Genomic DNA, 24512 nt, shown 5'->3' with positions numbered 1-24512 from the left:
ATCTCAAGTTTAATCATCTCTTTCAGCAAGCATGAGGTACTGGGAACCCATTCCAGAATCCCCACAGGGGTGAGGAAATGTGCGTATACTGCAACACTTGTATTGAGTGAGTGACAAAAGGAGTGGTACCAGCAATAGCAATGAGCATCTTCCGTCTGGCTCCAAATGTGGAGATTCCCAGCTCTCGAAGGTCATGGTCAGTCAAGGTCAGGAACGTTGACAGATCAATCTAGAAAAGAAACGACAAGGCAAATGAGAAGTGAAACAACTTAGGAATTTGGTTCAAGATCCAAGAGACTGTGTGAATATGGTCATGATGGTGAAGGGGGAATTCCTATCTCACAAAAACATCCTCAGAATTCATCAGTAGGGGTTACATGGTTCATCGATGAATATGTTCACCACCATAAGTTCTATTAAGGAATAATTGGGTAGATTCGTTTACACAGAGTTACTTGTTGCCAAAAGAGTTGGGGAATCTCACTATAATCTCAGACGTTTGTTTGTTTGTTTGTTTGTTTGTTTGTTTGTTTGTAAGGTACTGAAATCAAACATTCCTGTCATTTGCAATCTGTCACTTCCACTTTGACCTGGCATACTGAATATTCATCAAAGAGGTCAAATGGCAAGGGCTGGGACATCTGGCCTTTCATAGAGAATATATGATACAAGTTCTCTCGAATATTACTTACTTCCTGCCAGCGACATTTAGTTGGCTGCATTTCTTCAAACTTTTTCACAGATGTTTAGCCTCGTTCCAAAATTTCATACAGCATTTGTTTCAAGTGAAATTATCCATGGCACAATAACTACTGCCTTTCATTATGAATACAAACAAGGCACAAACTGGCGACTGACCTCCTGTTGCTGAAAGAGATCGGTGTACTTGCCGAGCCCCATCTTACTGAAGAGCTCAGCCAGGTCAGTCTTGGGGGACCACAGATTCGGGGGTGGCAGGGCAGATGCACTGTCCACGTGGTTGCTGCTGCTCAAACCAAACTCATCTGCAACATAGATGGAGACATCACAATACACTTGGGGACAGTAGTTGAAGACATCACAATACACTTGGGGACAATAGTTGGAGACATCACAATACACTGGGGGACAATAGTTGGAGACATCACAATACACTGGGGGACAATAGTTGGAGACATCACAATACACTCGGGGACAATAGTTGGTGACATCACAATATACTGGGGGACAATAGATGGAGACATCACAATACACTGGGGGACAATAGTTGGTGACATCACAATATACTGGGGGAGAATAGTTGGTGACATCACAATACACTGGGGGATAATAGATGGAGACATCACAATACACTGGGGGGCAATAGATGGAGACATCACAATACACTGGGGGGCAATAAATAATACATGTTTTTGTGTTTAGGGGAATGGCTGGTTGGGTTGGGTTAAAATGTGACCTTGTGATGAAGCTGGAATTACAATTTCTAGAGCTCAACAAGACTACCTCCACCCTGGGAAAAGTCTCCGCAAAGGTCTGAAACTCTATGAATCCTTAATTGCTATGAATGGAACACATAGTTTAATTCAGTTTGAGACACTATGTATAAGATGCAACCATACACCTTGAGAAACAGACTTGAGAAACCCCATAATTCATCCTTATGAAATAACAACAATCGCTGCCAACTCAATTTGTTGTGACGAAATCAAAGGTCTCAGTGGTGGTGTGTTTTACTGCTACAAGGTATTTGCTGCTCACATTTCTTCCGAGGACTGGGGTATTCTCCAGGGGCTTTGTTGATCGGTGCATTGGTGCTACACGGGTTCCTCCACGGGTCTCGATCGATGCCTGCTTCCAACTCTGACTCTGGACTCTGTCATGGATGTTACAATAACATAGGTTCACACTTAACACGTCCATTACAACTGTGACATAGTTCGCGATCTGATGATGATGTACACAACTCAAAAGAAGTTAAGGACCACCCAATTTTTTCATATTACTATAGTTAATCTGTCATGGCATGATCAAGTAATATAAGCAATACGAAAGAATTCAGTGGTCCTCAACTTCTCTTGAATAGTATATATAAGGCCAATATTAAACTGTATCACGTGACTCATAAAAAGCAACCAACACTCTTTCTATCTCAAAGATATGATAATACTTATAATAACAATAATCTGCCATCGCATGTATAAGAAAAACATAATTTCATAATGACAACAACAAAAAAATGTTACATCCAATCTAACCTTTATTTTTTAACACAAAAACATGTAGCCAATCCTATTTTTGCCTGAAGTCAATGCCAAAGAAGCTGTTACATCTATCTACCCCCCTTACCTCGTATGTAGTAGACATGGCCGGCCCCAGGTACCTGGACCCCATCCCCAGCTGGCTGATCCTCTCCCTGATGGCAGACTCCGGCATGGACTTGGAGAACCCCATCCCTGCCCAGAAGTCTGTCGGGATCCGTGACTCCCCCTCGGGCTTCTTCTGCATGGCTGGAAGTACAAGAATGAGTGAGTGAGTGAATGTTGTGTGATAGACTGAACTACAAAAGCTTTATCATGACAGCCTGGAAATAATCGAGTCTGGATGAGGCAAATCAGAGACTGAAAGCTTGAGCAACAATCCAAAGTATCAGGGCATGATGACACATATCAGCCACGTCTCGAAGCCTGTAAACCTCTTCAGTCAGATCTTACAAAAAGCATGGAATAATTGAGACCTGTTTTTCCTCTGAATCCCAAGTGGCAAAAGCACAGTGACAATCATGCAGTGTGTTTGTGTATTCCTTGTTTAAGCTGCAACCAGCAATATTCCAGCTATATGACAGCTGTCTGTATACAATCGCGTCTAAACTAGACAATCCAGGGATTGATATTGTGAGCAATAATTCACATCGTCGAAACGTGATGACATGCCATCAACCAAGTCACCTAACCCATCCAATCCATTAAGTGAGTGAGTGAGTGAGTTTGGTTTAACGCCGCTTTTAACAGTATTCCAGTAATATCGCGGCGTGTCAGCTTAATGTGGGAGGAAAGCCTGAAGTGATGCAGGTCTCAGATGTTTACCACTTCGGTGAAACCCACGAGCACGGGTATGGTGCTGACAAACCTAGAAACATAATCGGGGCGAACCAGGATTCGAACCCTCAATCATAAGTTTCTGGCGTTCCCAAGGGACGCAACTCCAGACTCCCCAACAGGGGAACAATTATGTAAAGAATATTTACACTTATGACACTGTCTCTCATCACTGGCGCTGAGGTTGTCTGAAACCCTGCCCTGCCCTGACCTCTACTGATAGTGTCTACAGACACTTGACTGTTACACAATTAACTATACCAGCACTCTCATTAGCGTTATTGTACTTCCTGTTGATGAAGATGACCTTTATTGATGCTATCATTTTGAAAATACTGACACTGACAAATTATCAAAAACCTCAGTGAGATAAGGCAATCACAAGCTGTACTTGATGGGTTGATCCTGAACGCTGATGACTTACAACACATATTTTTGCAAGCACAAAGTGACTCATTTCCTTAAGTGATGTTATTTCCCTTTCTTCCATGTTGCATTAACTCCATGTAACGTTCAACCTTCTCCAAACACTCTTACTTAAATTTTGAAATCCAACAACCTCTAATTTGTTTTAAGTGATCATGTGTTTACACAAAGAAATTTTGGATTATTGCCTAAACGACCTAAAAGCAGGTCAAGGCTCTTCTTAATTGGCAGTCCCATTTCACAAAAACATACTACCTTTACAGCTGGATCTCAGGATGATAATAACCCTAATCTTCGTTACACTGGAAATCTAATCATCGCGTGACAACTACAAAACTAATGTGCTATGTCAATTAAGACATTTTTTCGTTGTTGCCACTAGCAAACACAAAAAGTGAGTTTTTCCGCTTTAAGCATGCGCATCAGGTACGGGTATCAAGATACCATTACTCATAACTGATTATGGATAGCTGACAGTAAATCTGAAGATTTTGAAGTGTGATGACAGCCAAAATGCCAGATTGATGGCTATGATGTAGTTTTGGTTTGGTTTGGTTTGTTGTTTAACGCCGCACTCAGCATTATTGCAGCTATATTACGGCGGTCTGTAAATAATCAAGTCTGGAGAAGACAATCCAGTGATTAATATCATGAGCATTGGTCCACGCATTTGGGATCGATGAAATGCATCAACCAAGTCAGCGAGCCTGACCACCCGATCCCGTTAGTCGCCTTTTATGACAAGCATAGTCACCTTTTACGGCAAGAATGGGTTGATGAAGACCTATTCTACCCCGGAATCTTCGCGGGCTATGATGTAACCGAGGTAGGGTATTCGCAAGAATTATTGGATTATTGCCTGCTGAATTGTTTTCACACTTCTTACACCTGCCTGCTGGATTAATTTTAGCATAAGGGGCTGTAAAGAGGATGTGTGATTTCAAACAGTCAGTGCTTTATTAAACAAAGGACAATTGAAGAAATATTTTGCATATTTATTCCAGATAGAAAAATAAACAGTACCATGTATAAATATCCTGACATTTTCAAACATTCAGAGCTTACGAGCAAAGCAAACCTAAAATTTGTAATGATGATGTAACAATTCAGAATTTTTCTGTTTTGTTTATAATTAGATGAAGCGAAAGTTGCTAATTTATAGAAATTAAGGAACTTGAGACTGTTTTCTTTTCATCAAAGAACCAAAAGTTTTAATCAAAATGACAAACATGTTTACATAATAAAGAAAACATCAGACTACATGCCACTCGATGTGAAATGTCTCAAGCCACCAATCGCCGGTACAGGATTGTGTGCCGAGAAATTTGACAATGCTTTAATAACTTGCAGAATTTTCTTTTGGAGGTAAATAAACTAACTTCAAGTTTTGATATTTAGAAAGCTGAGCATTTATGAATATCATACATAACTTAAATGATACATAAAGCCAACTTGGTAAATAGATATTGCGAGTTCTATTTGGGGTGTCATTATGCTATTTGCCTATCAAATAGTTCCAACACTAGCATTGAGAGCTTTAAAGGGGGTCAAGATTTGTGCTAGTTGTCAGTCCCAGTTTGCCTGATCGAAGTACAGTGGGACTATGTTAATCCTGTACTGTTCTTAGTGAAATCATCCGTAATAACAAGTTTTGGGGTAAATGAACCATTACAATACTATCAAGTGATTCTGAAACTGAGTTGACAACTTCATCGCTTCGTTTCTATTACAACTTCCGATAATACGAGTGGAGTATCTCGGTTGGACACATGCATCACTATAAATAGACCTCATATCAGTCGAAAAACAAGACCCGTTCGACAGTGTCAGGCTAAATGATGACCCTTGTGACCTAGTCCTTGTGATTTCTTTTCATAGATTGGCATATGATTCATATGATATAAGGAAGAATTTCGTAACAAATACGAAAGATTTGTGATAGCTGGCAGCTTTGAGTTACCCGAAATACACACTACTAATGATGTCCAGAACTAGGTCACTAGAGCCCTATGGACTCTTTAACTCTTTCTGTTTAATGACTTTTCATGAGAATTACAAGCAAGGGTAACAAGAGACTTAAACACCATCAAAAGAAAACATTCCTACCAAGTGAAGTAGGTAAACATCACATTATTTGATCACGCAATGCTTGAACAATTTTGTTCTTCTTCGATTGCACCACTGAGATGTGGTCTAGCAGTTGGTCAATGTGTACACCTACCTTTCATGGCAAGTAGCTTCTTCTGCTCGTAGTCAAATCCATACTGAAGTGGGTTGCTGAAGAGAGAGGAGGTGGAATTCTTGCGTTCGCTACCCGGAGCCCTCTTGTCAGAACTGTCGGACTCCCCTCCTGAGGACTCGGATGTATTGTCTAGATTACCATTCCTGTGGCAGAGACATAATCCATATCACATCCTGAAGACATATTCACCCCTTCCTCTATTAAAAGTTCAGTACTTTTTGAGTTCATGTTAATTACCCAGATGTCAGCAACATTACTACATTACTGTGGCCTGTGAATAATAGTGAGTAAGTATGATTTTACGCACTTTTAGAATATTCTAGCAATATATATCTCATGGTGGGGGAAATGGGCTTCACACATTGCACCCATGTAGAATCAAACCCAGTCCTTTTGTATGACAAGTGAATGCTTCAACCATGAGGCTACCTCACGTTTTCTTAGTACAGACTGTTTTCTTAATAGTGTTATCATCAATCCAAAATCTTATTTCAACTCTAAAATCTAAAATCGTGTTTCATCTACTCAGTACTTTCACAGATCAGACATATATCCCTGTGTCATCCACTTACTGTAGATGTCTGTTGGCCTCCATGTATAGGGCCTGTGCAGTACAGAGGGGTGTGGTCTTGCTGAGGCCTAGGAGATCCAGGGTGTGACCATTGCTACTGAGGGGGTCGCGGGTCATCATGTCCCCGATTGCACCTGCTGTCTGTAGGCTGGAGAAGTCCACTGAAACCAGACACAAGCATCATAAACATTGTGTATCATTGCAGTGTGCAACATTGTGTATCATTGCAATATTCAACAGTGTTTATGATTCCAGTGAGGAACAGGTGTATCATTGCAATATGCAACAGTGTGTATCATTGCAGTGTGCAACATTGTGTATCATTGCAGTGTGGAACAGTGTGTATCATTGCAGCATGCAACAGTGTGTATCATTGCAGTGTGCAACATTGTGTATCATTGCAGTGTGCAACATTGTGTACCATTGTTCATCATTGCAGTGTGGAACAGTGTGTATCATTGCAGCATGCAACAGTGTGTATCATTGCAGTGTGCAACATTGTGTATTATTGCAGTGTGCAACATTGTGTACCATTGCAGAGTGTACCATTGTTCATCATTGCAGTGTGCAACAGTGTGTATCATTGCAGTGAACAATTGTTTTTTCGAGAGCACAAGCAGTATTTCAGTTATACCGACAGCGTTTGTTTGATTGTTCTTTAACGCTGCACTCAGCAATACCCACAGTGTCAGCTTTATGTTGGGGGGAATGAAGTGATGTAGGTTTTAGAAATCTAACAATTTAGTAAAACCCATGGGGACACAAGTATGGTGCTGACAAACCTAGAAACATAATCAAGGCAAACCGAGATTTGAACCCAAGATCATAGGTTCAGCAGGGGCCATATACCTGTATATGGTCTTTGGTTTCAGCAAAGTCTAATGGAGGCAACTCAACACAGAGAATTGCTGTGCCTTACACAACTGGGCCACCCATACTCTCACTGTGAAGTGCTTACAAGCATCAGGGGAGATAACTGTTGGCAATTTCCTAGGTTTATACATTGTTTTTTTTGTTTGTTGTTTAATGCTGCACTCAGCAATATTCCAGCTATACGACGGCGGTCTGAAAATAATCAAGTCTGGACCAGTCAATCCAGTGATTGACATCATGAGCATTGATCCACACAATTGGGATACAATGACATGCATCAACCAATTCAGCGTGCCTGACCAACTGATCTTGTTAGTCGCCTCATACGACAAGAATAGTCGCATTTTACGGCAGGCATGGGTTGCTGAAGACCTATTCTACCCCGGATCTTCACGGGTCAGGTTTATACCTGGTAGATTATGTTACAGAATGGCATGGTTTATGACTGCATTTAACATTGATACAAAGAGGTCTATTTCTTAAACTTTTGTGACATGAAGACATGGTAGAAGTGTGTACAAGGTGCCACACATCTGATACGGCAGAGTCTATACAAACCTGAGGGATGGGGTGTGTGACCAAGCGACACTGTGACCGGGCTGTTGGGGGGACTGTGAGGAGGGCTGCCTGTCTCGCTGGTTTTACAGCTCGGACCTAAACAGGCAAAATAATTATTGTAAGAGTATGCTTCCTATTCAACAAAATTAACAAGTATAAATTTGTATTGCTGTTTTATGCCACAGTCAGCAATAATCAAGGGCAGATAACTCAAGGATTTGCCAGACAAACCAGCGGCTGATATTATGAGCAACAGTATTACAGTGATGACACATATTTTCAACTTACCTTGATCTAGAGGTGTTGGGACCCGAATGAAGGCACTTGGGTGAGTAAAGTCTTTCTGAAACCCATTACATGGCGAGAGGGCATCAAGCTGACTGTGGACGGAGGTTGATACAGGATTCACCATCAGCAGGGGGTTGTATATACCTGATAACAAACACACAAACTGAATCAGTGTTCACCATCTGCAGGGGGTTGTATATACCTGATAACAAACACACAAACACTGAATCAGTGTTCACCATCTGCAGGGGGTTGTATATACCTGATAACAAACACACAAACAGTGAATCAGTGTTCACCATCTGCAGGGGGTTGTATATGCCTAATAACCAACACAGTTCACCATCTGCAGGGGGTTGTATATACCTTATAACAAACACACAAACAGTGAATCAGCGTTCTTGCAGGGTGTCAATCAGTTTTCAGCAATTTAGTCAGTTTACTTGAATAAATGACAATGTGCTATTTACAGGTCAGAATGATACCAGTTTGCAGATTTTCACAAAATGTGTATAACCTGCAAAAAAATATATTTCATTAAATGTCCAGATTAAGTATGGCTGACAATTCTGAAATCTTTTCTTTCTTTCCCTTTTACTTTCCTGACAGGAGAGGCACTTTCTGTCAGAGGGAGTTAATTATCTCCCACAGCATTCTGTGCAATATCAAGGGGATCTACATCTGAAAAATCAGTTACCTGGTGCATTATTGAGATAACATTCCCCACTAACCAATACAGTCTGAACATTTTGCCAAAGTTAGCCTTTACAGAGGCATTTGAACCCTTATCTTACAAGAGTCCATCATTTGATCCAACAAGCTACAAAGACTAGATACAACTGTACAGGAATGTTTGTCATGTCAAACTATATTGATTCTTATTATTGGATATGTTTGGTTCTTAGGAATGGAAAATTCATTCCTACGTTGAGTAAGACAGTTGGTACCGTGTCTGAACACAATATGGTAGATTGAAACACACAGTAGGTGACTCAAGCTTTTCAACAAAAGCCCTTCCATCTGTAGACAGGGCACTAGTTCATACATGATGCAGTTTCTTTTTCTTGTCACTTCAAAAAACTCCCAAACAACTGATGTGCTGTGATGTAAAACTCTGTCGAGTCACGCACGCAGTCTCGGATCAATGTATCAATTAGATCATGGTGTACTAAGCTGCTTCTTGCGACACTCTCATGACAACTACTGGGTTTTATCTAATGATTGTTTTGCCATGAGCATTTATCATTTCTACATTTCCACCAACAGCAAGTGGCTCCACAAGTCCCCACCCCCCTCTCCACCAACAGCAAGTGGCTCCATGAGGCCCCACCCCATCCTCACCTACTCCACAGACAAGTGGCTCCATAGGGCCACACCCCATCCTCACCTACTCCACAGACAACAAGTGGCTCCACCAGTCCCCACCCCACCCTCCTGGACTTACACAAGCCAGCAATGTTACACACTCTCTTGTCTATTAAGTGTTGCAGGTCAAACAGTCATCAGTTAAGGCTTTCTTCTGCAATTCTCCAGTGCCTGGCTAACAGAGATTACCCGACCTTGTCTGCTATCAGGAATTTCCCCCTCAGTGCTATCTGAAGAATTCTAGTGTTGCAGAGTCCCTTCAGGGGTTCCATTTCCGCACCCATCAACAACAGATTTCTTTAAAAAGAGGAACTGCACATGCAAGGTTCCCAAACACATTTGTAGAATGTATATATGCAATTACGATCTTTCAGAACTGTGTTTACTTCAAAAGGGTTTACCCATCACTGGGAATTTTCCAAAGACCATGTTTTGATGGTTTGTGACTTACAGACTCGATGTGTTAACAATTATGTGATTTCATGACAACTGTTTGAAATGTTACGGCTTATCCTTGGATCAACTTATCTGGTATGATACCTATTTTTCATGATTTTTACCTTCATGTGAATATTTGTTAACATACTTTGGACTATTACCAGCAATTTGTGAAAATATATGCCAATATATTTTTGCCAATCATCCCACTTCCTTCACAAACTGTATTACACAAACTGGATGTTGAGTATAATAAGGTAGATCCACTGATCTGTTCATCAAAACACTGTCAAGAAGCATGAGGAGGGGATGTTGACACCTAGTGATTAAGTAAGGTGGCAGTGACATGGGCTGGGTGGGGATTGTGCTGGGGGTGGCGACACCCAGTGTCTGGGTGTGGCTGTGGTTGGGGATGGCGAGACCTAGTGGCTGGGTGTTTCTGTGGTGGAACTGGCAACACCCAGTGTCTGGGTGTGTCTGTGGTGGGGGTGGTCAGACCCAGTGTCTGGGTGTGTCTGTGGTGGGGGTGGTCAGACCCAGTGTCTGGGTGTGTCTGTGGTTTGGGGTGGTCAGACCCAGTGTCTGGGTGTGTCTGTGGTGGAGCTGGCGACACCCAGTGTCTGGGTGTGTCTGTGGTGGGGGTGGTCAGACCAAGTGGCTGGGTGTGTCTGTGGTGGAGCTGGCGACACCCAGTGTCTGGGTGTGTCTGTGGTGGGGGTGGTCAGACCCAGTGTCTGGGTGTGTCTGTGGTGGGGGTGGTCAGACCCAGTGTCTGGGTGTGTCTGTGGTGGGGGTGGTCAGACCCAGTGTCTGGGTGTGTCTGTGGTGGAGCTGGCGACACCCAGTGTCTGGGTGTGTCTGTGGTGGGGGTGGTCAGACCAAGTGGCTGGGTGTGTCTGTGGTGGAGCTTGCGACACCCAGTGTCTGGGTGTGTCTGTGGTGGGGGTGGTCAGACCCAGTGTCTGGGAGTGTCTGTGGTGGCTGTGGTCAGACCCAGTGGCTGGATGGGGCTGTGCTGGGTGTGGCTGGGTGTGGCTGTGGTTTGGGGTGGCATGTCCCAGGAGTTTGGTGGTTCTGTGGTTTGGGGTGACAAGACTCAGTGGCTGGGTGGGGCTTTGGTTGGGGGTGGCGACACCCAGTGGCTGGGTGGGGCTTTGGTTGGGGGTGGCGACACCCAGTGTCTGGGTGTGGATGTGGTTGGGGGTGGCGAGACCCAGTGGCTGGGTGTGTCAGTGGTGGGTGTGGCGGCACCCAGGGTCTGGGTGTGGCTGTGGTTGGGGTTGCAAGACCTAGTGGCTGGCTGTGTCTGTGGTTGGGGTGACGACACCCAGTGTCTGGGTGTGTCTGTGCTGGGGGTGGTCAGACCCAGTGGCTGGCTGTGTCTGTGGTGGAGGTGACGAGACCTAGTGTCTGGGTGTGTCTGTGGTAGGGGTGGCGACACCCAGTGTCTGGGTGTGTCTGTGCTTGGGGTGGTCAGACCCAGTGTCTGGGTGTGTCTGTGGTAGGGGTGGCGGTACCCAGTGTCTGGGAGTGTCTGTGGTGGGGGTGGTCAGACCCAGTGGCTGGGTAGGGCTGTGCTGGGGGTGGCAACACCCAGTGGCTGGCTGTGGCTGTGGTGAGGGTGGTCAGACCCAGTGGCTGGGTGGGGCAGTGCTGGGGGTGGCAACACCCAGTGGCTGGGTGTGGCTGTGGTTTGAGGTGGCATGTCCTAGTAGATGGGTGGATCTGTGGTTTGGGGAGACAAGACCCAGTGGCTTGGTGGGGCTTTGGTTAGGGATGGTGAGACCTAGTGGCCGAGTGGGTTAGTGGTGGGCGTGGCAAGACCCAGTGACTGGGTGGATCTGCACATTCGTGGGGGGAGGGGGGTAGAAATGACATGTGACATTACCTGGAGGTGGCGACACCCAGTGGCTGGGGCTGGACGGAGAATGGCAGTTGACTGGGCTGCCTAGGGACGGACTATGATGGCCATTTAACATCAGTAGAGAGTTGGCGGTGCTTGTCGTGTTCACATTCAACATATTATGACCTAGGAAACCTGAAATAGAGAAAAACATGGCTCAGGAGGAATGAAATGGACAGTCTTCTACAAATAAGGGCAGTGAATGTCATCAGTCACTTGAATAAAAGTCTGCAAGCAGATGGAAATCATAACCTCAGCCACATCAGGTTGTCCTGAAAGTTGTTCAGACAAGCCAGTGAGTAACAGTGTCAACCAATGCTTGGACTGAGAATTGTGCAATATGTAGTCATTTATTCCAGTGCTCTTGGCAGCCATTATAGAAACCTGCTTCCCATCATACTTTCCCACCACATGGCATTGGCAGATTAGATCTGAAGTATCCAATGATTGCGAAATAAAAGAGTATCAGGTGTGACATACCTGGATGATATAAGGGAAACGCTATTTTTCAGGGTATTATCATTCGCAGAAGACTGAGGTCTTCCATTAACTGTTGAAAAGACCGAAACATTTACTGCAATCAACACACATCGAATGTCACTGACCCACTTTCACAAATATGGAAACAACATAGAACAAACGTCAAAAGCTGCACTCTCTATGACATCACCAAACAACGAGCATGATAGTGGCCCGTCATCAAGCAATATGAGGGCATTATCAACTTAAATAGTGGTAAAGGGTGGTAGGATTGCTTTGTGGAACAGGCCGTGGGCACCGTTCAACAAAGTGATCGTAGCGCTACGACTGATAAGTCTATGTCAAAATATGGGAGTTCCGATCGTCTTAGCGCTAAGATCGTTTTCTGGGTACAGATCTGTATCAGGCAGCCTAGTGGTTGATGGTGTGAAGGAACAGTGACTCCCTACCAAGTTACAGCAGAGTTGTCTTCCCTAACTGTCCCTCATCCACACACTGCCACACTCAGTGCCCATGTTGACCACCTGTTCCCCAGGTTAGATGGACCTGGGCCCACTTGCACAAAGCGATCTGAGCGCTATGACTATTGTAAGCCTATGTTATAGTATGGGAGTTACGATCATCTTAGCGCTAAGATCGCTTTGTGCAAGTGGGCCCGGTAGTCCATGGAATCGTTTCTTACATAACATATTTCTCTCCTCTCAAAAAACAATTTCTGATTCTAATAATAATAATGAATGTGCTTGCTTTTTTATCATCCAGAGTTGGTTCCATACGAACACTAACGGTACAGGGCTACTCCTGGGTCTGTGTCACAGCAATAGAAAGGAGCCAAGATTCGCAGTCACGGTGTGGACAGTAAGAAGCAATTCACCAGACAAGAGCAATGCAATAGCCTGTCATGATTGCAGACAATGGAACTTATTTTTGACAGCCATGATGAAGGAGGCCCAGGGAACTCACAAAAGGGAATATGTTAGTTCCAAGGAACGTATGTTAGGACAAGCTTTCAGGACCCCGTTCCACAAAGCGATCTTAGCATTTAGATGATCGTGACTCCAATACTTTTACATAGATTCATAATAGTCGTAGCGCTAAGATGATCGTAACCCACTTAAGAATAGACCTTCACTTTGTGTGAGCTCATTGGAGTATGAACCTTCATAGAGTGAGGGCCAAACTGTATGAACATCGGAGCTTGCATTCTATACACAATTTTATTTAGTACCTGTGACTTCATGTTTACACTGACAGTCATACAACAACCAGCTATATCGCAGAATAAAATAGTTTCTCAAAAAGAGAGGTGACATGAGCGTATGGATGCACAACTTGCACTTCAGAAACATGTTACGCAACACATGTATTCAAATAATATCAGAAAGGCCTGTTAAGAACTACCTCAGTAAGTCAGTCACAATGACAGCGCGTCGTAATACATTTACATCAAGCACAAGACGTCAAAATGGCCGACACAGGATTTTGGGAGTTGCTAATGAACCCATGGCAGTTACATGTTTTAGTCATCATTGATCAATTGGCCGATCTTTGAAAGGTGATTAAAGATGTGTTAAATAGACGCTAGGGAAAACTCATAGATTGCTGTAGACAGTCACTGCCAGCCTAGACACGGATCGAGTCGATACTACCATAGTTTGGATGTGCATTTTTTCGTTTCTTCACTAGTATCATGGGATAACATTTATACTAAGTTATCTTATAATAATTAGATCTACATCAAGTGCTTTTATGAGTTATCGTGGTGTAATATTTATACATCATTTCATATAATTATAGTTGACCAAGTAATAAATATCATTAGGTAAAATGCATATATAAAATATCAGTAGTTTCAGTTAAAGCTGTTTTAGATGGTTGCTAGCCTAAGGTAATGGGAGCGCGTCTTCTAGACATACTATTCAATAAGACAAGAGTTACGTCTACATAGTTTAATTGATTTGAAGCTTTTAGATAAATGCTAGCCTAAGGTATCAAGATCCCATCTCCCAGACAAAGGATATTTATTTAAGTATATCTGTCATCACCTACCGGGGTATATTAGAATAACATTACTTCAATTAAGACTCATTAAGGATTAGCCCCCATACAAGCTCGTCTATAGTGCATTAAGGATTAGCCCCCATACAAGCTCGTCTATAGGGCATTAAGGATTAGACCCCACACAAGCTCATCTATAGTGACACCCTAATCTCTTTCAAAGCATCCAGTAAATATGTCAACAAGATTAGTGCCAGTCCAACAGGATAAACAGGATTTAGTATTCCCCTCTGTCTAGCCATCCATTTAGCTTAGGACACAACCAAGCGTGTATCATCCAATCACATTCCTTTCTATTGTTTAATTTTTTGTTAAATACATACTGTAGGCAGGTTTTAAGCAGAGAAGGGGTTTGACTCTCTTACCAAGCAGACCTCTCTCCCACAGCCCAGAGTGTGTACCGACTCTCTGTGGCACCCTCAGTTATTATCTAAGTATATTGTAAATTGTTAATTGTTCTTGTAAATAAAATTGTGATTAGTCTCCTGTGACTCTGGCTCTTTGCTGACTAATTCCCCAAGAAAACCAGCACGTCATTTGGAAGGTATTGTTCACCCAGAACAGTTCCATGATAATTTGGCGGAGAATCATCGTTTTCGGAACCACAGAGTCCAGGGACTAACTACGACCAGCTACAAGAACCCATTGGAGGACATGTCCAACTGTGATCATCTGATGGAATAACAAGCAAGCTGCATCAACCTCTGACCTCAACACTGGATTAAAGACAACCAACTCCTCCAAAGACACCAACAAAGGAAGAAAAAGTCTTCAAATATTGTAAGTAATACATTGTTGATTTCTTGTCATCCTTTAATTTAGTACGGTACATACTAATAGGTGTCATGGCAAATATGGAGTCTGGTATGGAAAGTAACTTTGAAAGTGAAATTCCAACAGTGTCTTTAGTTACGCCCCTTGCCAAAAGTGTAATTCAGGCAAAATTTGGCACAACAACAACAAATTGTTTAGTAGACACAGGGGCATCCATTTGTTGTATTTCGTCTGCTTTTCTGAGCACAGCTTTTGAAAACCTTACTCTTGGAAACTCACCCTTTCCACAGGTAAAAGGTGTTGGCGGCGAATTGCATAAGGTGTTAGGTTCAGTTGTGTTAGATTTTGTCATTGAGGATCAGGAATTTTCTCAAAGATTCTATGTACTGCCTACACTGCCGAAGGCAGTGATACTAGGTGAGAACTTCCTTGATGACAATGATGCAGTCTTAGATTATAGCTGTCATTCCTTGATACTTAACAACAGCACCCCAGATAGGCAATATATCAATTTCATAGCCAATTCAGTGCATGAGATTAGTGGATTAGCAAAAACAATAGATCAGATTTACATCCCCCCTCAGAGTGAAATTCATTTCAAGGTCAGACTATCAGAGACCAAAGAGGATTCCCTCATCCTCATTGAACCCATTGCTTCCCTCACTGCTCATTCTGAAGTAGCAGGCGGTAGAACTCTTTCTAAATCAAAAAGCAAGACTGCTACATTTAGGCTTATGAATCCCTCCCAAGAAGAAAAGGTTCTTGACAAGGGTACAGTTGTAGGCAAATTTAGTTACATTGACAAAGACTCTGTTTATGAAATCGGCTCTGACCAACCATTCATCAGTACTGTTAACACCGACAATGAGAAGAGAGACAATGATACCAGGGATTATGTCAAAATTGCACAAGAGTTAGGATTTGATTTGACCAATACACAACTGACTCCAACCCAACGACACAGACTACTTAGATTTTTGGGACAAAATAGAAACATGTTTTCAACAAGTCTTGCAGATTTAGGTAAGACTGACCTGCACCAGCATATCATTGACACTGGCAGCCACCCACCCGTTAAGAGTAGACCATATCGTCAATCTCCTCATCTCCAAAAAGTCACTGAAGAACTTATAGATGATTTTCTGAAGTATGATTTGATCGAGGAATCTACTTCTATGTATTCAGCTCCCATTATCCTAGTCAAGAAACGTGATGGCTCATATAGATTTGTTTGTGACTACAGAAAGTTGAATTCTGTCACTTTACCAATGTCTTGGCCTCTTCCTGTTTTTGATGATGTTGTTGATAACATCGCCAATGCACATGCTAAGATCTTCTCAACTTTAGACCTTGCTAATGGCTTCTTCCAAGTGCCATTACATGAAGATTCAAAGCATAAAACTGCTTTCGTCACCCATCAAGGCCTTTATCAATTCAAACGATTGCCCCAAGGTTTGACAAATTCCCCACTTTGTTTTCAACAGCTCATGAGCAAAGTGCTACGAAAATTGCTTTTTAAGGTTGCGCTGATCTACATTGATGATTTGATAATTTACAGCAAAAACTTTGAAGAGCATCTTCAACATTTGGAGCAAGTATTTTACTATCTGAAACAGGCAAAATTAACACTAAAGCCATCCAAATGCAATTTTGCAACGGACAAAGTATCTTTTCTGGGTCATGTTTTATCATGTGGAGGTGTTCAAGTTGATGACAAAAAGATTGAAGCAATTAGAACCTTTCCAGTGCCCAAGTCACAAAAGCAGATTCGCTCCTTCTTAGGTCTCACGAACTTCTACAGGAAGTATGTGAAAAATTACGCTCACATAGCCCTTCCACTGAATGCCTTGCTAAAGAAGCATTCGGAGGCAGAACTAGGAAAGAAACCAAAGTTCCAATGGTCACTTGAGTGTGATCAGGCATTCAACACACTCAAACATGCTATGAGTAATACACCTGTTCTGGCGTATCCAAATTTTGACAAAGAATTTCTTCTTGCAACTGATGCCAGTGATATGAGCATAGGTTTTGTTTTGAGTCAAAAAGACGAGAAGAATAATGAACATCCAATAGCTTATGGTGGTAGAGCTCTTCATGGCAGCGAAAAGAACTGGAGCATTACAGAAAAGGAAGGCTTAGCTCTAGTTGAAGCCATTAGATCCTTTCGTCCATACCTTGCAAATTCCAAATTCACAGTCTACACTGATCATATAGCATTGAAGTGGCTGAAATCCATCAAGGATGCCACAGGTAGGTTAGGGCGATGGTCTTTGGAACTTTCTACCTACACTTTTGACATTGTTCACCGCAGCGGCAAAGCCAATGGGAATGCCGATGCTCTCTCACGTAGGGAATATGAGGAAAATATTAACTGTAATGATCAGACAGAAGAAGATGCTGAGAAAACAGTCTTCTCAGTAACTTCAACTCAGCAAAGCAAATCAACTAGCAGTACAATCTTGCCAAACACCCATTCATCCACACAGGTCACACAGACAACTCAGACTGAGGATAATTGCACACCTATTGTCAATCACTTAGAATCAGACACACAGACAACACATTGGTCAGTCACCTTTGAATATGAAGAGGATTATCAGTCAGTACCAGTTAATGTTGTCGCAGCATTACATGCTTCAAATGCTGATGTTACCCAAGACACATTGGTTGAAGTAAGTATAAAAGAACATCCAAATTTACGTCACCTACAAAGGATTTGTCCAGATTTCATCCAAATCTTTGACTACAAAGAGGATGAAGTCCTTCCACAAAATGAAAAGATCGTCAAAAGATTCTTATTGAAGCCAATACTTTTGAAATTGATGAAGGCATCCTATACCGATTCGTTCCACAAAGACAGAAAGGCCACGCAGACAAGTTCATTAAACAGCTGGCAGTCCCAAGAACCCTCAGAAATCAAGTCCTGCAATCCTATCATGACTCAGAGTTTGGCGGTTGCCACCATGGGAAAGAAAGGATGCACAACACCATGAGACCTAAGTACTACTGGCCCAAAATGTACAGCGATATTGCTACTTATGTCCAGACATGTGAGGTATGTCAACAGACCAAGAGGCACTACCATGGCAAGAAGGCACCACTTCGTCCACTACCTGTAGAAGAGGTCTTCACCCGATGGCACGTTGACATTCTCGGTCCCCTGCCAACAACACCAGATAAGTACAAATACATTTTGGTCATCACAGATGCATCATCTAGATGGTGTGAAGCCTTTCCACTTCGGACCCAAGAAGCCAAAGAAGTAGCAGATGTTCTCGTCAGAGAAATATTTTGTCGGTATGGCGCTCCAAGGACCTTAATTTCAGACAGAGGTCAGAACTTCATGTCCAAACTTATCAAAGCAATTTGTGAACTTTTGGCAATTAAATTTACCCATACCAGCCCATACCATCCTCAAACAAACAGCTGTGTAGAAAGGCTCAACTCTTACATCAATCAATCACTAAGAGCCTATTGTAACAAGTCTCAAAATGATTGGCCCCGTTTCATTCCTGGCATCATGATGGCCTATCGGATGGCTCCAAATTCATCAACTCAAAAATCCCCATATGTTATGCTTTTCGGCCGGGAAATGAGAGCTCCACAAGATGTAGCATTAATTCCAAAAGAAAATTTAGGCCACAATAACAAAAGTTATCTTTCCAATTTGCTTGAGGAGCTTCAAATCACTAGAACAATCGCAGCTGAAAACACTGCTCGGGCTAAGGAGGTGTATTCAGAACAATATAATAAAAAGGCTAAAGAACCAGAATTCGCCCCAGGTCAAAGAGTTTGGCTTTACTGTCAAAAAGTTGAAAAAGGCCTTTCCAACAAATTAACCAAAAAGTGGTATGGTAGCTATTATATCATCCATACAGGTCCAAATTATACCTACAAACTGCGCCGAAGTTCTGACGACAAAATACACAAACCACTGGTCCATGCCAACCGTCTGAAGCCATATTTTGATCCTGCTGATCGTCCACAGTATCCTCCAGAACCATACCTCAATAACCCCAGTGACATAGATTCAGGAGTCATGGATGACAACGAGGAACCAGTCAATGATACTCAGTTTGACAGCAACATATCCCCATCAACAAGTTCAACTTACCAGGCTACTGATCAATCACCTCCACAACAGAAAGGTAAGAAGGTCAATTCCAAAACAAAGGCAAGTACTTCCAGCAACAAGAGTCCGAAGCAAAAGACCCCAACAAAGAAGAAAAACCCTGCTTCAAGTACAACAGAAAAACCTACCAGTCCCACGGCAACCATGAAGGAAAATCATGCCACACCAGGTCCTAGTGCTCCAACCAAGGTAAATGAAAAGGTAAATAAAGGGAAAAGAGGAGTGAATAGTAAGCATCATCAGCCCAAATCCAGAAAACAACCCGACGACAGCCAGGTACAACCTCCAAGTCCAACATCAGGTAATCAAACCAAGGATATCCCTCAGGTCTTCAATCCAGAGGACATCCACTCAATTGTTAGTTCCAAGAGAGCAAATGGCAAAATCTACTACAGAGTAAAATGGAAGGATCCAGAAAGAGGTAACACATGGGAGTATGGCAGCAGCATTCCAGACTCCATTCGGAGAGAATTTCACCTCAAAAGAAGTATGTCAGGAAAACGACGAAAACGTCCACTGAAGAATCATAAGTTTTTCGACCAAAAGGAATCAGCACAAGACAATAAATCAGTCAATGTTCTGTCAGGGAATACAATGTCAGGAAATGTCAAGCAAGACAACACCAAACCATGCATAGAGTTAGATGTCAAACCACATCCGTTTTTTCCCAAACACCTACGAAGAGTAGAACATAAAATAGAAAGAGTTCTGGGCATTGAAATTATTCAAGGAGACTGCTATGTCAAGGTCTCATATAAAGAACATCCTGATACTGTTCACACATGCTATTTTGAAAGTGTTCCTCCCCACCTCATACAGCGCTACCTTGATGATAGCTGGCAGGATCTCCGTAATTGGTCCTGTATAGAAGATAATCCTCGATATGATCCAGAGGAACCACCAATTTATAAATCCAAAAGGGTTATTTCTCGAGATAAAGACTTTGGAACCATCAACACCTTTTACTACCGTATTTCAGTCACAGATTCTAGTCCCCATCTACCATACTATGATAACCTTACCGAACATACCGAACAATGCCAATTGCACATATTCTTGATCAAAATACAAAATCTCCTGAATAAACGGTGCAAATCACGAAACAGCTATTAGCTGTATCTTGTTATGTTTTCTTGTGTCCAGTCTTTTCACTATGGGTCGCCAGTTGAGAACAAATGGCATCAGCCTGATCATCTGAGTTATTTGTATCACAACAAATTTTGAGCATTGACCTGATCAACCAATCTCAAAAGCGAACCCGCACCCAAACCGTACCGAAGTGAAATGACACGAACCCAAACCGTACCGAAGCGAACCAAACCATACTGGGAATCGAACCCAAACCGTACCGAAGCGAACCAAACCATACTGGGAAGCGAACCCAAACCCGTACCGAAGCGAACCAAACCATACTGGGAATCGAACCCAAACCGTACCGAAGCGAACCAAACCATACTGGGAATCGAACCCAAACCGTACCGAAGCGAACCAAACCATACTGGGAAGCGAACCCAAACCGTACCGAAGCGAACCAAACCATACTGGGAATCGAACCCAAACCGTACCGAAGCAAAATAAACCAAACCCTAGGAAGGAAAATCAAAGCGAAACAAACCAAATTCAAATAAAGCAAACTTAACAACCGAAATGAACCAAAACAAAGAAAAGGCAAACCAAATAGTTACGAAAACTAACAATGATATACACCTTTTGTATACCGTATTAATGTAACAAATCAATGCACTTGTTATATGCACATGCACATATAATGTGTCTAATGATTGTATCCAAAAGTAGAAGGATATTACTATTTTTTTCATGATAAACTTTTGTAATTTGCCGCCAATACATCTTTCCTGGTCATGACACCGTTTAGTAATAATTATGTACTGATCTTTTACATCATAATTATCATATTTGTTTTATTTTCTAGTTATTACAGACAAACTAAGGAAATATTTATATATGACATATTATTTGAACATGCTAACTCTCTTTTCTTTGTTTCCATGTAACACCTCCATGGACACAGCCTACTACCTTACAACCCCAATCCAGGATGTGGAACTCAAGGCCTCCTACATCACCCATAAAGCCACCAGTACAGAGTGCCAAGACAAGCCAGCTCCACATCCAGAACCCCTGATGACAGCATTTTTATATTATGTTCCCTTATGTCAAAGAGACTCTATAATAATTATTATTCACTACTACCAGTTTAACTTTATACATTGTCCATCTAAGCCTTAATTATTTTTATTTTTACACGTTTGGGGTCCAAACTTTTTCAGACGGAGGGGAAGTTATCATGGGATAACATTTATACTAAGTTATCTTATAATAATTAGATCTACATCAAGTGCTTTTATGAGTTATCGTGGTGTAATATTTATACATCATTTCATATAATTATAGTTGACCAAGTAATAAATATCATTAGGTAAAATGCATATATAAAATATCAGTAGTTTCAGTTAAAGCTGTTTTAGATGGTTGCTAGCCTAAGGTAATGGGAGCGCGTCTTCTAGACATACTATTCAATAAGACAAGAGTTACGTCTACATAGTTTAATTGATTTGAAGCTTTTAGATAAATGCTAGCCTAAGGTATCAAGATCCCATCTCCCAGACAAAGGATATTTATTTAAGTATATCTGTCATCACCTACCGGGGTATATTAGAATAACATTACTTCAATTAAGACTCATTAAGGATTAGCCCCCATACAAGCTCGTCTATAGTGCATTAAGGATTAGCCCCCATACAAGCTCGTCTATAGGGCATTAAGGATTAGACCCCACACAAGCTCATCTATAGTGACACCCTAATCTCTTTCAAAGCATCCAGTAAATATGTCAACAAGATTAGTGCCAGTCCAACAGGATAAACAGGATTTAGTATTCCCCTCTGTCTAGCCATCCATTTAGCTTAGGACACAACCAAGCGTGTATCATCCAATCACATTCCTTTCTATTGTTTAATTTTTTGTTAAATACATACTGTAGGCAGGTTTTAAGCAGAGAAGGGGTTTGACTCTCTTACCAAGCAGACCTCTCTCCCACAGCCCAGAGTGTGTACCGACTCTCTGTGGCACCCTCAGTTATTATCTAAGTATATTGTAAATTGTTAATTGTTCTTGTAAATAAAATTGTGATTAGTCTCCTGTGACTCTGGCTCTTTGCTGACTAATTCCCCAAGAAAACCAGCACGTCATTTGGAAGGTATTGTTCACCCAGAACAGTTCCATGATACTAGGATGGGTCATAGCGAGGATATTCGTGAACGATCGTGCAGTCAAACTCTGACGTTTCTCAGTGTATACTAAAACACTGAGTTTCAGATTAAAGGGTCTAAATGATCAAAAAGAACGCTTCTGTATGTATTTGTGCTAGGGAATTCCCTGGGGTTTCCCCAGGAATGTGGAAGTAGTCCGTCAGTGTTTACGGCATTTCAAGAACACGGTCTCGTGAAAAACGCATGAACGTCAAATTGTGTCGTTCATACACTTATGAACGTCAATTTTGACGACCGACCTCTCGTCAAATTAAAAAGCTGTATATTGTGTAAACTTCAATTAAAAATGTATATACTTTTAAATAGATTCATAACAGTCGTAGCTAAAATGATCATAACTCCCATACCCTTACATACATTAATAACAGTCTTAGTGCTAAGATCGCTTTGTGGAACAGGGCCCAGATGTTATACAGCACATGCTCCAATACAGCCTGCATCTAATGTAAGTAAGTAAGTAAGTAAGTAACAAAAAAACCCAGTCACAATCACTGTCATACCCATCACAAAATCCTGCTCCTATTAGTCCCTGTATAAAAAGTAGGAACTCTGTGTTGGTTTATTTGTGTTTCCGAGTAAGCAATTAAGCTCCAGATAATCTGACACTGAGCAAAGATTTACTTGACACTTGGCCGAGTGTAATTTGTAAATTCTCTGCCACATGTTATCAAGAAGTTGATTTAAAGCTCATCTCTGAATGTATGATGCAGGGATGGCATATGATCAAACATAGCCACTTTGCAACATGGAACACTGCCAATTTCAACATCTTACAATTGCATACTCTTATCAAATTTGGCAAATTTAACTCGCTAAAGTTCAACATTTGGAACTCCTCACTGCTGAGATACTGAGACACAAGATCAACATTTCTTTCTGTGAAATACTTCAAACTGTTTTCTTCTTCCACAGCGTTATTTATTTTATTTAGATATTGACTTTGTACTATAATCTTTGGTTAATCAATGGGTGTGTCACTGAGAATTTTTCATATGATATTAAAAATTTAATGTTGTGTTTAAAAGTTCATACATATACAGATAGGAGTCCTGCTAAAACATACTGTTCCCATCTTGACACAATTTTCATTTACTGAAAGAGTCCTACAAAACCCAAGCAAACCATTGATTCAAATCCCCCTTTGACCTACCCTTCCCCCCTCAAAACAAAATGAGATCTCCTGTGGCATGATAACCAACAAACATCTAGAATTTTGCTAAGCACACACTAACAACCCATGACAACTGTTTTCAGTTTGGAGAGATTTTGGATGTTGCAGCAGACACTTATTTACTGTTTGTGTAGTTCTACTGCTGTTGACATCGTCATGTGAAAGAAGATTTGATACTCCATTATTGACATTAACTAGTCATTAACTAGGTGATCTACAAGAAATATTACACCTCATTAGACTCTCTACAGCATCCCGTGCGTCTATTCACCTAGATTTTATTAGTACAAAGAGGGAAAACTGACTACCCTTTTGTGTGAACAGTAGTTGGGTGGGTGGGTATGTGTGTGGACATGCATATGTGTAATTGTGTATGTGTGTGTGTGTGTGTGCGCACGGGCATGTGTGTGTGTGTGTGCGTGTGCGTGCGTGCGTGCGTGCGTGCGTGCGTGCGTGCGTGCGTGCGTGCGTGTGCGCGCGTGTGTATATATGTGTGTATGTGGTTGTGTGTGCATGTGTATATATGTGTGTATGTGGTCATGTGTGTGCATGTGTATATATGTGTGTATGTGGTTATGTGTGTGCATGTGTACATATGTGTGTATGTGGTTGTGTGTGCATGTGTATATATGTGTGTACGTGGTCATGTGTGTGTATGTGTGTATCTGGTTATGTGTGTGTGTTAGTATGTATATGTATGTGTTTGTGCATGTGTATATATGTGTGTACATTGTCATGTGTGTGTGTGTGTGTGTGTTAGTATGTATATGTGTGTGTTTGTGCATGTGTATATATGTGTGTACATGGTCATGTGTGTGTATGTGTGTGTGTGTTAGTATGTATATGTGTGTGTTTGTGCATGTGTA

General features: G+C 41.8%; 1 protein-coding gene across 2 annotated transcripts in view; it reads right to left on the bottom strand.

The window, feature by feature from the left end:
* LOC124129076 (protein bicaudal C homolog 1-B-like) overlaps positions 1–24512 on the bottom strand; it is a 153064-nt gene that overhangs the window by 5904 nt on the left and 122648 nt on the right. For both annotated transcript variants that reach the window (XM_048400810.1, XM_048400811.1), the window contains 9 exons: positions 11724–11873; positions 8033–8176; positions 7745–7840; positions 6315–6474; positions 5722–5885; positions 2326–2486; positions 1738–1852; positions 859–1004; positions 130–229 (listed from right to left, as the gene is read on the bottom strand). In XM_048400810.1, the coding sequence (XP_048256767.1) occupies positions 130–229; positions 859–1004; positions 1738–1852; positions 2326–2486; positions 5722–5885; positions 6315–6474; positions 7745–7840; positions 8033–8176; positions 11724–11873 (1236 nt within the window). The remainder of the gene's footprint in view (positions 1–129; positions 230–858; positions 1005–1737; positions 1853–2325; positions 2487–5721; positions 5886–6314; positions 6475–7744; positions 7841–8032; positions 8177–11723; positions 11874–24512) is intronic.

Source organism: Haliotis rufescens, unplaced genomic scaffold (genome assembly GCF_023055435.1).
Source record: "Haliotis rufescens isolate VD_foot unplaced genomic scaffold, xgHalRufe1.0.p SCAF_20, whole genome shotgun sequence".
In the NCBI taxonomy this organism is placed as follows: domain Eukaryota; kingdom Metazoa; phylum Mollusca; class Gastropoda; order Lepetellida; family Haliotidae; genus Haliotis; species Haliotis rufescens.
The sequence above is the reverse complement of the archived record's forward strand: the minus strand, read 5'-3'. Positions and strand labels throughout refer to the sequence as shown.